The sequence below is a fragment of the Lepidochelys kempii genome, chromosome 2 (assembly GCF_965140285.1).
Source record: "Lepidochelys kempii isolate rLepKem1 chromosome 2, rLepKem1.hap1, whole genome shotgun sequence".
Lineage (NCBI taxonomy): Eukaryota > Metazoa > Chordata > Testudines > Cheloniidae > Lepidochelys > Lepidochelys kempii.
Genome location: NC_136381.1, coordinates 267,296,911 through 267,314,384, shown reverse-complemented (window position 1 = coordinate 267,314,384; position 17,474 = coordinate 267,296,911). Strand labels below are relative to the sequence as shown.

At 42.2% G+C, this 17,474-nt stretch overlaps 1 protein-coding gene across 4 annotated transcripts in view; it reads left to right on the top strand.

Moving 5' to 3' along the window:
* The window catches only part of SMARCC1 (SWI/SNF related BAF chromatin remodeling complex subunit C1), a 178,057-nt gene that overhangs the window by 130,712 nt on the left and 29,871 nt on the right, over positions 1-17,474 (top strand). For all 4 annotated transcript variants that reach the window (XM_073334923.2, XM_073334922.2, XM_073334925.2 and 1 more), the window contains 2 exons: positions 3,842-3,976; positions 10,782-11,040. In XM_073334923.2, the coding sequence (XP_073191024.1) occupies positions 3,842-3,976; positions 10,782-11,040 (394 nt within the window). The remainder of the gene's footprint in view (positions 1-3,841; positions 3,977-10,781; positions 11,041-17,474) is intronic.

The window sequence follows — 17,474 nt, the reverse complement described above, 5'->3', positions numbered from 1 at the left end:
GTGTTTTAGAGGCAACACAATATAGTGGTGAGTTGGGAGCTGGTCATCAGGAGACATGGTTTCTGTTTGCAGATCTGCTAGTAACTTTGAATTTGGGCAAGGCACTTCACTTCTGCACTATAGTTTTCCACATGTAGAACGGAGCTAATAATCCCCATACACGCGCAGTTTGTAAAGTGCTTTAACACTTTTGGTGAAAGGTTCAAAGTGGTAAATAATAGGTTTTTTTGTATGAGATTTTTGTTTGGGGTTTTTTGTTTTGTTTTTTTATTGTTTTGGTGATACACCCATTGCATCTCTTCCCTTCCCAACCCCAAATTGCTGAATTAATTTTCGCTGACCATGAAAATGCATTTCAGGACCTATGGGTCCTTTCATTTTTTCCCACCACTGGACACCCTTTCTGCTGCAGGTTGATATAGTGCTCTTTATCTAGTCATGTGGTTGATCAAAACAGCCTATGACAAGAATACTGATTTATAAATAATCAAGACAGAAGGGATCATTGTGATGGTGTAGTCTGACCTCCTGCATAACACAGCCCATAGAACTTCCCTGAAATAACTTGTTTGAACTAGAGCAGATCTTTTAGAAAAACATCCAGTCTTGATTTAAAATTTTCCAGTGTTGGAGAATCCACCACAGACCATGATAAGGTTCTCTCGTGGATCAGTAACTGGTTAAAAGACAGGAAGCAAAGGGTAGAAATAAATGCTTAGTTTTCACAGTCGAGAGAGGAAACTGTACTAGGACTAGTCTCGTTCAACATAATCATAAATGAGCTGGAAAAGGGGGTAAACAGCGAGGTGGCAAAATTTGCAGACAACACACAATTACTCAAGATAGTTAAGTCAAAACCTGACTGCAAAGAGTTACAAAGAAATCTCACTACACTAGGTGACTGGGCATTAAAGTGGCAGATGAAATTCATTGTTGATAAATGCAAAGTAGTGTACATAGGCAAACATAATCCCAGCTATACATACAAAATGATGGGGTCTAAATTAGCTGTTACTACTCAAGAAAGAGATCTTGGGGTCATTGTGCTCAATGTGTGGTGGCAGTCAAAACAAGCTAACCATGTTAGGAACCATTAGGAAAGGAATAGATGGTAAAACAGAGAAAATATCATAATGCTACTATGTGAATCCATGGTATGACCACTTCTTGAATACAAAGTGCAGTTCTGGTCACCCCATCTCAAAAAGGATATATTAGAATTGGAAAGGTCCAGAGAAGGGTAACAAAAATGATTAGGGGTATAGAACAGCTTCCATATGAGGAGAGATTAAAAAGACTGGGACTTCTTGGCTTGGAAAAAGATGACTGAGCAGGATATGGTAGAGGTCATGAATGGTGTGGAGAAGAGGAATAAGGAAGTGTTATTTATTCCTTCACTTAAATAAGAACCATGGGTTACCTGATTAAATTAATAGGCAGCAGGTTTAAAACAAACATCAGAAGGTACTTCTTCACACAATGCAGAGTGAATCTGTGGAACTCGTTGCCAGAGGATGTTGTGCAGTCCAAAACTATAACTGGGTTCAAAAAATAATTCGATAAGTTCATGGAGAATAGGTCCCATCAATGAGTATTAGCCCAGATAGTCAGGGATGCAACCCCATGCTCTGGGTGTCTCTAGCCTCTATTGCCATAAGAGGGGAGTGGATGACAGAGGATGGATCACTCGAGTTGCCTGTTGTGTTGATTCCCTTTGAAGCCCCTGGCATTGCCCATGGTTGGAAGACAGGATTTTGGCTAAATGGACCATTGGTCTAACCCAATATGGCCATTCTTATGTTAAATTGTTCCAGTGGTTATTTACCCTCACCGTTAAAAATGTGTGCCTTATTGCTAATCTGAATTTCTTGCTTGAGCTTTCATTGGATCATGTTATACCTTTGTCTGTTAGATTGAAGGCCCCATTGAAGTCAAATATTTGTTCCTCATGTAGGTACTTATAAACTGTGATTAAGTCACCCTTTAGTCTTCATTTTGATAAATTAAATAGATTTAGCTGCTTGAGTCCCTCACGGAGGCATATTTTTCAGTTCAGTTCTTTAATTATTCTTGTGGCGCTTCTCTGAATCCTTTCCAGTTTATTAGCATCCTTGAATTGTGGGCACCAGAACGGGACACACGATTCCAGTAGCAGTCGCATCAGTGCCCAATACAGAGATAAAATAGCCTCTCTGCTTTTACTCGGTAGTCCTGTGTTTGTACTTCCAGGGAACTCATTAGTCCTGCATTTGCTACTGCTGTGATCAGGCAAAGGTGCCACCCCCGGCGACTGTAACCCTCCACTCGACCAGGGCACAAGCCTCTTCAGCAGCTTTCCTAGCCCAAGCACCTACCCAGGACATCTGTAGGGCGGCCACCTGGTCATCTGTCCACATTTTCACGTCCTATTACGCACTTACCCAGCAGGTCTGGGACAATGTTGGCTTCAGTAGAGCCATACTGCAAGCCGCTAGACTGAACTCTGATACCACCTCCGGGGATATTGCTTGTTAGTCACCTAGAATGGAATTGACATGAGCAGACGCTCGAAGAAGAAAAACGGTTACCTACCTTTCGTAACTGTTGTTCTTCGAGATGTGTTGCTCGTGTCCATCCCCTTACCTTCCCTCCTGCCCCTCTGTCGGAGTTGCCAGCAAGAAGGAACCAAAAGGGCATAGGGTCGGCAGCGCCTAATATACCAATGCACGGCACTCAAGAGGGTGCTACAGCCAACCCTACAAATACCACTAAGGCAAAAATCTCCAACGACTATGCACATGGGCGTGTGCACACCTAGAATAGAATGAACATGAGCCACACATCTCAAAGAACAACAGTTACAAAAGATAGGTAACTGTTTTTTGGGGGGCGGGGAGTGTACGTATTCGAGCAGTGAGTTGTAACAATAGCTAGTATGTGTGGTCAATTAAAGTGCTCATCCTTCTGTCTTTTTACATTTTAAACTTGAAATACTCAAGCAGTGCTTGAGAGCTGTTTCATTTAGATGGCATGTATTTAAATAATTAATCATCCTTAGATGTACATCTGATTATCTGCAATAGTAAAGATAAAGCTTGAGGGAGATATTTGAGGCCCGTTGGTTTTGTCTGTAATCTGTTTTTGCACTCTTAAATTTTGAATGTAGCTTCAGTATTTCATAAAAGAGCAATGCAGTAAACTGGTTGTAAAGAAAAACTGGGGTTTCTTTTATATAACCTTTCAACAAACTTTATACACTGGCAGTGAGGCGTAGCTACTTAAGGCTGTGTAGACTCTCTCCCTGGTTGAAATGGAACTGCTACATTGGGCAAAATTGTAATTTTACTTGTTTGAGCAAAGGTCTCTAGAATGGCAGAGGTATATCTGTCATTTCCTCAGTCTTCTTGAGTGTCTTCCTGTGTAGTAGCCTCACAGACACCACAATAGTCAAGACTTTTTCAATCACATGTAACTGAGCCACCATAAATCTTTTGCCCTTTGATAACTCGTTACCCCCTCGCTCTTCCATTTTAAAACCTCCACTCCAGTTGTTCTCACATTCAGATGGTTTTAAGACAAAATCAGATTGTCTAGGGGGAGTGAGCTTGTACAGTATTAATTTATATATAAGCTTAACATCTATCTACTTTGACTAAAGACTTCAGAAATACTAGGAGGATTATCATTGTGAAGATAAAGGATTGCAAATGAAAAGAAAATAAATATTTGGTTAAAGTGAACAAATGGAAAATCTAGGACACAACTCATACTTGATTATTCAATCCCTTAAAGCACTGAACTGTCTATTTTGTAAAGGTTGTGTGTGCAGGAGGGTGCTAACTTTTGTGTTTTTTATCCTTAGCACCTAGCAGCAGTGGAAGAGCGAAAGATCAAGTCCTTGGTAGCCCTCTTGGTGGAAACACAAATGAAGAAACTGGAGATCAAACTTCGTCATTTTGAAGAGCTGGAAACAATCATGGACAGAGAGAAGGAGGCAGTAAGTGCAGGAGACTAATTCTCTGTGATGTCCTAGAGCAAGCCAATGGCTAGAGAGGTCTCTGCATGTCCAAACAGCTGGTGTATTAGCAATTTCATCTGTTCCTGACCCTTTAAATATACAACTCTTGTTAGCTCACCTTGGGTATATCTACACTGCAATTAAAAACCCACGGCTGGCCGGCCCATGACAGCTGACTCAGGCTCTGGCTAAGGGGCTGTTTAACTTTGGTGTGGATGTGGATGTTCATGCTTGGGCTGGAGCCCGGGCTCTAGGACCCTGTCAGGTGGAAAGGTCCCAGATCTTGGACAGAGCCTGAATGTCTAAACTGCAATTAAACAGTCCCTTAGTGCCAGCAGAATCAGCTGGCACTGGCCAACCACTGCTGTCTAACTGCAGTATAGACATACCCTTAGAATTCATAGTTACTCATATTAAGCTGTTTAATTCACCTCTCTGATATGTCTACCCAGGATCTCTTCTGTTGTGTAAAAGAGTGAGTTAGGACTATCTATTATGCATTGGCCCCTAATTTGCCTCTTGCCCCCACCCTGTATTCATTCTGGGATGAAAATTTGCCAAGCTTGTGCAGAGATTACATCTGCTGAGTAGGGGGAGAGGAGCAATTTGTAATTCAAGGATGGCTATTCTTTCCTCCACAGAGAATGGGGTGGGGAGATGCTTTTCATACATCGCTAGGGTATGGTCTCTAGGACACCAATCCTCTGCCTTTTCTGTCCTCCCCAGGTTTTAGATCAAACACCTAGTCTGATCTTTCAGTCTGCTTCTCCAGTTCTTTTGTGGGATTTGCTCTTCCAGCTCCCCTGAGATTCTCACTTCCTCTGTGCTTTTAGTCAGTATTCTACTCAACCTGAGTAGCAGAGTGGGTACACTCCTGTGTGGCAGCATTCAACTCTCTGATCTTCACAGTGCACTTTACACTGTGGAGGAACTCCCTGAGTAGGTAACAGATCTCTGAGCTGGAGAAAGAATGGGGAGCTCCAAGAGAGGGGAGAGAGAGAGGAGAATGCAGTCATAGGCACGGATGGGAATGATGAGAAAGATGAGAAAGAATAGGAAAATGGCAGGTCAAAAGGGACAGAAAAAGGAAGCTAAGAACATGGGACAGAGGCGAGGGGGCCAGTAAGACAGTGCTCTGGGAACAAGCTCAGATTGGCATGGAAGACAATGAGTAGAGACAATGGAGGAAAAAGCGGAGGAGTTGAGCAGCAGGATAAGGTGATTGCTGATCAAAGAATCAGCATTCTGTCTTGGGAAGAGACTTAGCTTACTAGTAGGGGCTAGGACACAGGTTTAGTTTAGTTTCTGATCATTTGAAACATGACAGTCCTAATACAAATTAATAGTAATAAATCAGTGATTTTTTTGGCGGCTTCTTGAGTCTTTTGTTTTAACACTCAGTAATTTCTTTGCTGTGCACAATTAGAATCAGAAATACCAGGGAAAGAGATATTGTCTTTGCAGGATATGCAGCATTCACTGAATCAGCCTCTGACATATTGTTCAGCTGTGTTTTTTTTGAATGAGACATGGTATCCTTTTGACTACTTCAGTGGTGAGCTCAAAGTTAAATTTTTCATCCCTTTTTTTGCATATCCTGGTGGAGTAGTTGGTTTTTTCTCTTTGTGGGCAGTGTGGTGGTAACAGTAGATGAGGTTATGGGCTATTTACCTGTAATTCCTGGTTTTCTATACTTGCCTTTGTGACAGATATTGCAATAGTAGGCAATATTTTGGGGCACTATATTGTATTAAATCTACAAATGGTTTCTGTATGATTGTGTTCTACTCCATGGGGAAGGGTTACCACAGCTCCTACAGGAACTAAAAACAGTGGAATGTGATTAAGGTGAATAACTGAAACTAAATAACTCTAGAGAGGTACCATACCCTGCAGTGGTTTGCACAGACTCCCTCATTCAAGCTGGATTTTCCAGAAACTAGGAAACAAAGGCCTTTTGGTTAAAATATATAATAAGCTTTCAGGGCTTTCTTTCTGATCCAGCAAATGGTCAGGACTTTCTATCCAAGGGGGGGCCCCAACCCTTGCAGAAAGTTTGGAGAAAGAATAAATGTGCTTGCGTAGACATATCGGCATGGTAACTTGTAACTGCTGGCAACACCCTGTTCATAGTCCTTGGAGAGCATCGCATAGGGGCTGGCCTTTAGGCAGACTGGTTTGCTGAGGGTATCGCAGTGTAAGGCAGGGAGCTGTGCAGCCTCAAAATCTTCATAGAATCATAGAATATCAGGGTTGGAAGGGACCCCAGAAGGTCATCTAGTCCAACCCCCTGCTCAAAGCAGGACCAATTCCCAGTTAAATCATCCCAGCCAGGGCTTTGTCAAGCCTGACCTTAAAAACCTCTAAGGAAGGAGATTCTACCACCTCCCTAGGTAACGCATTCCAGTGTTTCACCACCCTCTTAGTGAAAAAGTTTTTCCTAATATCCAATCTAAACCTCCCCCACTGCAACTTGAGACCATTACTCCTCGTTCTGTCATCTGCTACCATTGAGAACAGTCTAGAGCCATCCTCTTTGGAACCCCCTTTCAGGTAGTTGAAAGCAGCTATCAAATCCCCCCTCATTCTTCTCTTCTGCAGGCTAAACAATCCCAGCTCCCTCAGCCTCTCCTCATAACTCATGTGTTCCAGTCCCCTAATCATTTTTGTTGCCCTTCGCTGGACTCTCTCCAATTTATCCACATCCTTCTTGAAGTGTGGGGCCCAAAACTGGACACAGTACTCCAGATGAGGCCTCACCAATGTCGAATAGAGGGGAACGATCACGTCCCTCGATCTGCTCGCTATGCCCCTACTTATACATCCCAAAATGCCATTGGCCTTCTTGGCAACAAGGGCACACTGCTGACTCATATCCAGCTTCTCGTCCACTGTCACCCCTAGGTCCTTTTCCGCAGAACTGCTGCCTAGCCATTCGGTCCCTGGTCTGTAGCTGTGCATTGGGTTCTTCCGTCCTAAGTGCAGGACCCTGCACTTATCCTTATTGAACCTCATCAGATTTCTTTTGGCCCAATCCTCCAATTTGTCTAGGTCTTTCTGTATCCTATCCAGCCCTCCAGCGTATCTGCCACTCCTCCCAGTTTAGTATCATCCGCAAATTTGCTGAGAGTGCAATCCACACCATCCTCCATATCATTTATGAAGATATTGAACAAAACCGGCCCCAGGACCGACCCTTGGGGTACTCCACTTGATACCGGCTGCCAACTAGATATGGAGCCATTGATCACTACCCGTTGAGCCCGACAATCTAGCCAGCTTTCTACCCACCTTGTAGTGCATTCATCCAGCCCATACTTCCTTAACTTGCTGACAAGAATACTGTGGGAGACCGTGTCAAAAGCTTTGCTAAAGTCAAGAAACAATACATCCATTCAGTCAGAAAGCAGTGGGACAAGGGTCCCTGCCCAGATACATATGACAGCTGGAGACCTTACTAGACACTCTTGGAGTGGACCATCAGGGTGGGGGTGTGCAGTGGGAGAGATACAGATGCAATTCCTGTGGCACTGTGGCAGTCCTCACATGTGAATTTAATGGAATTTACATCCACATCTTAGCATTAGTCAGACCGATAGAGTTTGACAAAGTGTGGTCTTTTATCAAAAAAGAATGTCAACAAGAGATTCTTCTTTGCCTCGTATCCTCAGCTGTTTCACTCTGCATGTCTGCCTCTGACACTGATTGGCAACTAAAGAAATGGCCATAAATAAGTTGAAAAGGTTCTCTGTAGATTTTCTTATCTTTAGGGGGAAAACTCCATTATAGTGACAGCCTTTCTTTCTTTTTTTCTTCATTTTGAGGCAGCCTGACATTTTCCTTCTTAACATTCTATGTATGAGTTCCCCCCTGGCTCCTGGTGGCCAAAATTCAGCTATGTGCCGCTGACACTCTGGATGTTTAGTGGAGTAATTAAATTTAACCAAAACAGAAGTTCCTCAGTACTGTGGCAGGTTCCATACCCACATGTCCATACAGCTCCACTTGAGCTGTCTCAGCCCTCTATTATAGTAAAGGTCACATGCTTGTAACTGTTAAAAAGAAATCTGCACGTGTGGCTGGGGGGTAGGAGGGAGGAGGCTTTATGCATAACACATTTTGTTCTATTTGTAATCTGAAGCTATTTCAGTGCTGATTATGTGTAATTGGAGATTCTGTTGATAGCAGCATTGTTGACCCAGAAATTGTGGTAACACATGAATGAATGCACTCTTTTTACTGTCGTGGAAAGGCAGTGTGGGAGGTAGAATGATGAACCAGTGATGGCTGCTGTAGTGTGAACATATTAGATAGATATTTATAAGTCATTTCTAATTGTGCATCTTTTTGAGGCAGCTTGAAAACATTATGCCATTCTAAATCTTTTCCTGTTGTAGATGTTTACAGCAAATGTGCTGAAGAACCTTCTGTCACTCCTGACATAGCACTTTTTTCCATTTCCTGTCACCTCCATGAGTCAAGTTGTTCATGCATTTGTTTGTGATGTGGACAGATGTGCACTGTGACCCAGGTTGAGACAATCTAATTTAGCTCCTGTATGATTTGTCATTGTCAGGTTATCACCTGGCTCTGAGAATTGAAAGGTAAATGCATGTGTACTGATCTGCCTTGATAGAAAACTTATGTGTATTGATGACAAACCCTCCTGAAGCTTAATTCTGTGGACATAACAATATGGTACATGTCTTTTTAAATCCATCTTTTTGCGCTTCTCCAGGAGTGTGGCTCAGCAGTTTCAGAGCTAGCATGTGGAACCTGCTGCGTTGGGCTGTGAATCAATTTTAGGCCTGACTTGCATCACAGCTCATGTATGTTTCACATGAGCCTTCAACTTTCATGAGTCTCTTTTGTGCAACTCTGTCTCTCTCTCGTCCCCCTATCCTTTTTGCCATCCCAATGGGGGAACTGTGTAGAGGAGAAGCTTTCATCAGCATTTAGATTTGGTGCATATTGCTAGACACGTGTTTGCATTGTGGGGAAGTTTGTAATGACATTCTACTGGATTGCCCTTTTTACATGTATTGCACCAAGAGAAGGTGGCCTGCAGATGGAGAAGCAGGAATGTGTTAGAATATGAAAGTAAGCTCCAGTGGTATCTTTTTATTAAGCCTTGCTCTCAGGGACTTTAAAGCAATTCTGCTGTGAACTGCCTGCCACCTATTGTTTCCGTTTTCACACATGCACCATTACACCATTGGTGTATTTGTCTTTTCATTGTATCAGGTTCCTCCTGGTAAAGTGTCAAATTGGTCAAGGACAAAGAAATCATGGCAGCATGAATAAACACATTGTGGTCATTACATGCTGAAAAAGAGCCCCCCACAAGAGCTATGCATTATTCATTGGCTCTGGTCCCCATCTGGTTCTGTTGGTGAATGCATGCTTTGTGGCAGAGTGGTTTTTCACTCACACTTTGGTAGTGAACAGTCTGCATAATGTTTTGTGGAGTGGTGTTCTTCTAGAAATCTTAAAGTATGTTGGCAATGAGCAAAGGACTCTGAATGCAGACAAACTGTTTTTTAGACCCCGTAGTTTGTATTGTAGCTTTAAATGCTTCTATTTGAACGGGCATTTAGCTTCTGGGATGGAGAGGATGTTTTTGCTTTTACTGAAAAATCACATCATCTCTCTTTTGTTTCGTTCTTCCTGGGGAAGGGAAAGAAGAGTTTAGTTTGTATCTAGACATGCAGTTCATCTTCACAGAGCGTAACTCACCTGTGTTGAGATTGCAAAGAAACTGGGAAAAGAATTTATGAGCAGCATGTCTCAGAGGCTGGCATTTGGTCTCTGATCAGCTTCCTGGCTGACAGGGCGGATGCATTTTTAAAATACGGCTATCAAGCTGGTAAACTTTATAGGTGACTTTCCAAAATCCAATTTCCACACTTTTTTGCTTTTCTTTCATGAGTAACTGAATAGAAGGGGGTTTGGATGGATCTGGTGAAAGCTATGTTGTGGTATACCTCAACTAGATTAAAACATTTAGAGGTACAAGGAAACACTTATCTGTTACTCTTTGCTGAGCTTAGAGTTAGCTAAGATTTACATATGAGCTTTTCTAACCATAATGAGAAGATCAGCATAGTAACAGCCCCATAGTAAGAAGCATCTTCTGCGGCTGACTTCATTATTCATCATCTAGGTTACTTGTTACAAAGCTTTGTACTGAAACCACAATAATGTGTTTTTAAAAAGTTTAAGGAAAAGGCAGCTGGTCCAAACATGAAACAGTATTAGCCTCAGCAATCCAAATCAATGGTTAAGGGGTGCCTTGAGGCATAGCTGTCACTCTGGAAATCTAGGCATAGAATTAGGACCCTGTATGAACTTTGTGAGCACATGTTGTTGGGGCAGAATTAGGTGGTGAAGTCTTTCCATAGAAAACTCCTCTGGTTGTATCCAGTTCCTTCTTAGTGATTGTCTTTCCCACAGTGCAACATGGCGAGGAAACTGGATCAGCGGGAGAGCGATTGCTTGCAGAAGTGAGAGGAGGTGAACGTCTACAGTCTATCTTGGGTTAAATTGTAGTTGTAGTGCCATGGGGTTCCCTGGAATGAAAACACCATGGTAGAGTTAACTAACTGCTGTGGGTGGTAACAGACAATATCCCTTTTTAATGGCACATATTGTCATCCTGAGTGGAAAATAGTGGTGAGCTAAGCAGGTGAGTTCCCAATTGGTGATAAGAACTTCTAGCATTGTGGGGAGAACTTCTTACATCTTTTCATATTTCTAACTGGAATGGTTTTTCTCTTGGCTGCAGTTAGAGCAGCAGAGGCAGCAGCTGCTGACGGAGCGACAGAACTTCCACATGGAGCAGCTGAAATATGCAGAGTTAAGGGCTCGCCAGCAAATGGAGCAGCAGCACAGTCAGAACACACAACAATCGCACCAGCATTCCAGTGGGCCTGGCATGAACCCACTTGGGGCACCGGGTCATCCGGGCATGCTGCCCCATCAGCAGCCCCCTCCATATCCTATGATGCACCACCAGATGCCCCCCCCTCATCCACCACAGCCAGGTAAGAGTTTGTAAGAGAAGATAATCATGATTGATTAAGGCCAGGAGAAGAAGTGATGACAGATGAAACTACACATCTGCTTGTGTACTTATTTAATGTAGTGTGTGTTTCATATAAAGGGTGCGTCTTCTTATAAAAGAGACCAGAATGGCTAATATTATTGTATGTTACTGCATGATGCAGTTTTGTTTGGTAACTTCTGTGACTTGGCACAACTGCAGGCTGTCTGAGCTAATAGAGCTCATATGGGGGTCATAGTGGATAACATGCTAGATAGGAGTCAACAGTGTCACACTGTTGCAAAAAAAGCAAATATAATTGTGGGAAGTATTAGCAGGAGAGTCGTAAGCAAGACACGAGAAGTAATTCTGCTCCACTCTGTGCTGATTAGGCCTCAGCTGGAGTATTGTGTTAAGTTCTGGGCACCACATTTCAGGAAAAATGTGGACAAATTGGAGAAAGTCCAGATAAGAACAACAAAAATGATTAAAGATCTAGAAAACATGACCTATAAGGGAAGTTTGAAAAAACTGGGTTTGTTTAGTCTGGAGAAGAGAAGACTGAAAGAGGACATAAGTTTTCAAGTACATAAAAGGTTGTTACAAGGAGGAGGGAGAAAAATTGTTGTTCTTAACCTCTGAGGCTAGGGCAAGAACCAGTGGGCTTAAATAGCAGCAAGGGCGGTTTAGGTTGGACATTAGGAAAAATTTCCTGTCAGGGTGGTTAAGTGTTGGAATAAATTGCCTAGGAAGGTTGTGGAATCTCCGCCGTTGGAGACTTTTAAGAGCAGGGTAGACAAACACCTGTCAGGGATGGTCTAGATAATACATAGCCCTGCCATGAGTGCAGGGGATTGGATAGATGGCCTCTCAAGGTCCCTTCCAGTCCTGTGATTCAATGATAGGGAGACACTGAAGGTCTTTGGGTTCAGAAGGTGGTGACTTGGTCAGAGCATCTAGAAAGAGATTATTTTAGCTTCTGAATTTTAAACTGAAGAGTGGAGAAGTATATATCAGGAAGGATTAACAGATGGAGTGATGATAGGGAAGGTTGCAGTAGCTCAAATATGAGAGTTATGATGTGGGACTATGAAGGAAAGAACAGATTTTAGAAATGTTTTAAGAGTGAAATGACAAGATTTGGAGGGAGCCTGTATGTGAGGAGAGAAGGACATAAGAATCCATGATAACCCAAAGTTGTGAGCTTCAGAAACAGGAAGATAATGGAGACAAATTGTAGTACTATGCTAAATCATGGCTACTCTTCTTCTGCTACTCTTCCCCTGTTACGATTAGAATAGATGGCTTCATCGGATGAGCAGAGTGATGCTCAAAGTGACCCACGTGGTTTTCATTAAATTGAACTGAAACCATGTCAATCTCTGGAGCCCAGCATTAGTCTCTTCTCTTCTCTTCCCAATCCCCTGAAAAAATGAGGTTCTTTAGAAGAGCACAAGAGAAGGTCAAAGACCAGGGTGGATCTGTGGTTTTGTAAAGGGAAAACTTCAGCTAGTTAAATAATCAGATTCATCTGAGTTACCCTTATAAAAAGGGTTACTGTATTCTTCAGTAATAGTCCAAAATATGGCATTTTATACTAGTGATACTGTAATGTTTGGAGCAAGTACGACAGGATTAGGTTCAGGAGTTTTTGGTTTTTTTTAGCCAAACAGAAATCCTTCAAAATTTGGAAATGTGATGCTCGTGAAACCAATAAACAGCAGGCAATAAGTAATAGGGAAATTAAGAAAGATGTGGACAAATTGGAAAGAGTCCAGAGGAGAGCAACAAAAATGATAAAAGGTTTAGAAAACCTGACCTATGAGTAATGGTTAACAAAACTGTGTATGTTTAGTCTTGACAAAAGATTGAGGCTGGACCTGATAGGTCTAATATGTTAAGGGCTGTTTTAAAGAGGACTGTGATGAGTTGTTCCGCATGTCCTCTAAAGGTAGGACAAAAAGTAACGTGCTTAATCTGTAGCAAGGGAGCTTTAGGGTAAATATTTGGAAAAACTTTCTAACTATAAGGATCGTTAAGCTCTAGAATTGGCTTCCAAGGGAGGTCATGGAGTCCCATCATTGGAAGCTTTTAAAAACAAGTTGGACAAATATCTCTCAAGGATGGTCTAGGTTTACTTGGTTCTGCCACATCACAGGGCTCTGGAGTTGATGACTTCTCGAGGTCCCTTCCAGCCCTACATTTCTATAATTCTAAAGTTTGTTTCTAACAACATTTCCTTATGGGCCAGCAACATATCTCTATATGCACCGTCTGGGTACCTGAGACGTGACAGGTCGACGAAACTGAGGGGAGAATCACTTATGGTTAGGAACATTAGAGAGTGTGTGGTCATGTGACCTAGTGCGCTTGACAGCATAGCCAATAGTAATTAAAAAGCATTATAAATATCTCTAATCATTTTAATCACTGAATATTTTTACTGATTGAGTATTTCTCTTTATTCAAATTCTTACATAAAGTTTATGGTTATTTTTAATTTGTTTGCTTATGTGAATTTGAATTATTTGTTAGTCCAAGTGTGGTGGTCACTGTCTTGGTGTGGTTAACCCCTTGTCTCACTGGTGGCACTGCCAAGTAGCTTTATTCTTAGCACACCAGGAGGAGGCGGCAGGCACCTACCTGTTGGGCACTGTGAAATGAGCAAAGGTGACAAATTTTGGAACTGTTCAAAGACTGTGAGGTTACCCCTCTTCTGTTTGCACATCATACAGGTGCTGAGCCAGCACCAAAATGGGGAGAGTGTGTGTGTAAAATATATATATATATAAAAAAAATAAAAGTAGCAGGAAGGCTGCAAAAGAATCAGTGGGTTTACAGGATGACTAGGTTAAAGGAAGTCATAAAGGATGTTGCTGAGAAGCTAAATGATTTGTTTGAATTTTCTTCAGTGCTAAAAATGTCATACAATTTCTTACCATGGACCAACTTTTTTCTGGTAACAATGATGAGATACTCTGAGATTGAGGTGTCAGAAGAGGAGGTGCAGAAGCAAATTGATAAATAAAAATGCAATCAATCACTGGGCCGAGATGGTCCATCAAAGAATTCTTACGGAGCTTTAAGTATGAAGTAACTGAGCTGCTAACAAAATACGCAACGTTTCATTGAAAGCAGCTGCTGTTCCAGAGGATTGAAGGGTAGCAAATGTTGTAACTATATTTTTAAAAGTAAGTTCTAGGGGTGATCCTGGGGAATTAAAAGCCTTTAAGTCTCACATCTTTACCTGGCAGTTCAGTTCAAATGATATTAAAAAACAATTTAAAAAAACCACTTGGAAGCTCATGATATGAAAAGATCTAACCAGCAAAGTTTCAGCAAAGGAAAATAGCATTTCACTAATCATATCAGTAGAGTAGTGGATGAAGAACCACTGGCTGACAAAATGTATTTGAACTTCTTAAAGGCCTTTGACAAGGTCCTACAAGAGGCTACTAAGGAACCTAAGGAGTCATGGGGTGAGAGGTAAAGTATTGTCCTGAATCAAAAACTAGTGGCTAGGAGACAGAAAGCAAAGAGGATTAAACGGTCAGTTTTCATCATGATAAAAGGTTGTTAGTAGGGGTTGCAAAGTTGTGTACTAGATCCCATATTTTAATAGAGTTAATGGTATGGAAAGAGGGTTGTGGACAGTGACTTGGCAAATTTTGCAGAAGACAAAATGTATTTAGGTCAGACAGGACCAGAGAGGACTGTGGTAACTACAGAGTCCTAAATCAGCTAGATCAATCAAAAATTCAAGGTTGACAAATGCAAAGAAATGCATTGGAGGAAAACATTAAACTACACATACATCGTACAGAATTCTAAACTAACTGTGTTGTTAAGGAAAAGTTAGCACATGTGACTCCATTTTGGTTTGGGGCCCACCATTGTTTAAATGCCAGCACATCATACACCAGGAGGAGTAATCCTTAGATATTGAATCCCTGTGAAAATCCTCCTTGTCTCCAGCCTGCCTTGACTCCCAGTATCTGGTTTTTGTCAGTCTCTAACTCCCTGTCTCTTGGCCTTGATGTGAGGCCTCCCATCCTGATAATAAAAGTTACTGATGCATGGCTTTAGGACCATGCTGTGTAATTAACATACTGGTATAGCACAAGGAATGCACCAAGCAGGGATAGGTGGTAGATAAGACAAGGGTTTGTTTATTGGCTAAGGTTTCCAATGCACGAGGGCAACATGCTTTGCTAAAAGGTATATAACCTTTGTATAATTTGCATTCAGGGTCCCCTCCTGGCTAGCAGGGGGGCACCACGCTCGAGCGTAATAAACTTAGTGTCTTTTGGGAACTCTGCAGTTGTGGACTTTGTTTCTGTGCCTCAGCCTAGATTCGAACTGTGCGTGTCCTACCAGGTGTAATTCGTAACAGTGTCAAAGCACAAAAAGGACCTGGGTGTCCCAGTAGACAGTTGAATGAGGACCTCTTCTCACCTTGCAGCCATGGTCAAAATAGCTACCAAGATATTAAGTTGCATAAGGAATGAGATGGTGAATAATGTGAAGAATATTATAATACATTTATATAAATCAGTGGTGGGGCCCCATCTGGAATTCTGTGTGCGGTATTGGCCATTCAGTGTTTAAAGAATATTGCACAACTGGAGGGGGTTCAGAGAAGGGCAGCAAAAATGATCAAGGACCTGAAAAAACTCTCCTTGCCGAATCAAGATCGGAAAGATGAGGATTGTTACCGTAGAAAAGCATACGAGTAAGAGGGGACATGAAGGAAGTATATACAGTAATGTTCTAGAGATAGCAGATTGGGAACTTCTGTTCCTCTATCTCATAACACAAAAACAGAGGGACATTCAACAAAATTAAAACATGGCAAATTCAAAACAGATGAAAGGAAATAATATTTTCGTACAACATGTAATTAGATGGTGGAATTCATTGCTACAGAATGTCATTGAGGCCACAAACTTCACAAGATTCAAAAATGTATTGTACATTCTATGTGGATATCAAGAATATCCCGAGTTGTTAGAACAAGTTTTGGAAGGGGTATTAAACCAGAGTTTCAGGGTTTAAGCCAATCTGCAACTATTAGAGATCAGGATAACTAATATCCGATGATCCCACATCTGCCTTCTGAGTGAGGTTCTTACACCTTCCTGTGAAGCATCTGTTATTGGTCACTGTAAGACCAAATTAGCTGGATCTTGCATCTGATTCAGTATGGCAGTTCCTATATTTCAGTTTTCTTAAGGGTAAGAATCCTTGGCCCTTTCAAGGGATTTGTTTGCTTGAGAATTCATGGGTAAAATTGACTTCTCTCCCTCTTTCACCTTCTCCCTGTAGTGTCCTTGTAGAAAGGGGATTGCTTTAAACGCCTTCAAAATCTCAGGTGGAAGTCCAGGAGTTTGCTACGATGTCCTCCTAGAAAGACTAGGAGAGTCTCCATCATTTTAAGTAGCAAAAACTCTCCAGCTACAAACTGAGAGATATAACGTTGGATAATTTTTTTTACCTTGTTAAGGGAAAATGGGATAAATCTCTGGTTTCAAGAGTGCATCAGAACTAGAACTTTATGATCCTTGGGGGCAGTCTTAAGCAAACCCAACAAGTTGCCCCCCCCCCCCCCCCGCACCCGTGAGTCCTCTGAGTCAGTGACTCACAAGTTGACCTGAGTGGAACAGGCATAGAAGACAGCTTGTTTCTTGATTTCTCTTCCCCTCGCCACATTCTGGCACCTTGGGTCTATATTGGAAGATCCCTCAGTGACAAAGTTAACTCAACAAACACAGCATATAGACACATCTGACAGATGTCCATCTGAGACCTAGCATAACTAATCCATAAATATATCTGTCCCGATATCTACATCGACACCCATAATCATAGCACGTAAGTATTTGTGGTGAACCTCATGATAGTACGAGCCACTAGCACTTCCCTTCTCTGATTCTTAGTTTCTCTTAAATATATATTAGCAGCTGGCATTCATCCATCTGATAATGACCCCTTTCAGACCAGGTTTAAAACTGACTGCCCAAATATCTCTGCTCATTAAGCGTCCAATTTATTATTTAAGGGCTTGGCTACACTTGCAAGTTACAGCACAATAAAGGAGCCCCGGGCGCACTAGCTCACTACCCGTCCACACTGGCAAGGCATGTAGAGGGCTCTGACTCCGTGGCTACAGTGCTGCTGGTACTCCACCTCGGTAAGTGGAGTAACGTTTGCTGCACCCCTGCTGGAGTGCCGCAGCACCAGTGTGGACACGCTGGTCCTATAGTCTGCTCTGATCGGCCTCCAGAAGTGTCCCACAATGCCTGTGCTAGCCACTCTGGTCATCACTTTGAACTCTGCTGCCCTGCCCTCAGGTGACCAACCATCAGACCCGCCCTTTAAATTCTCTGGGAGTTTTGAAAATCCCCTTCCTGTTTGCTCGGCCAGGCTTGGAATGCT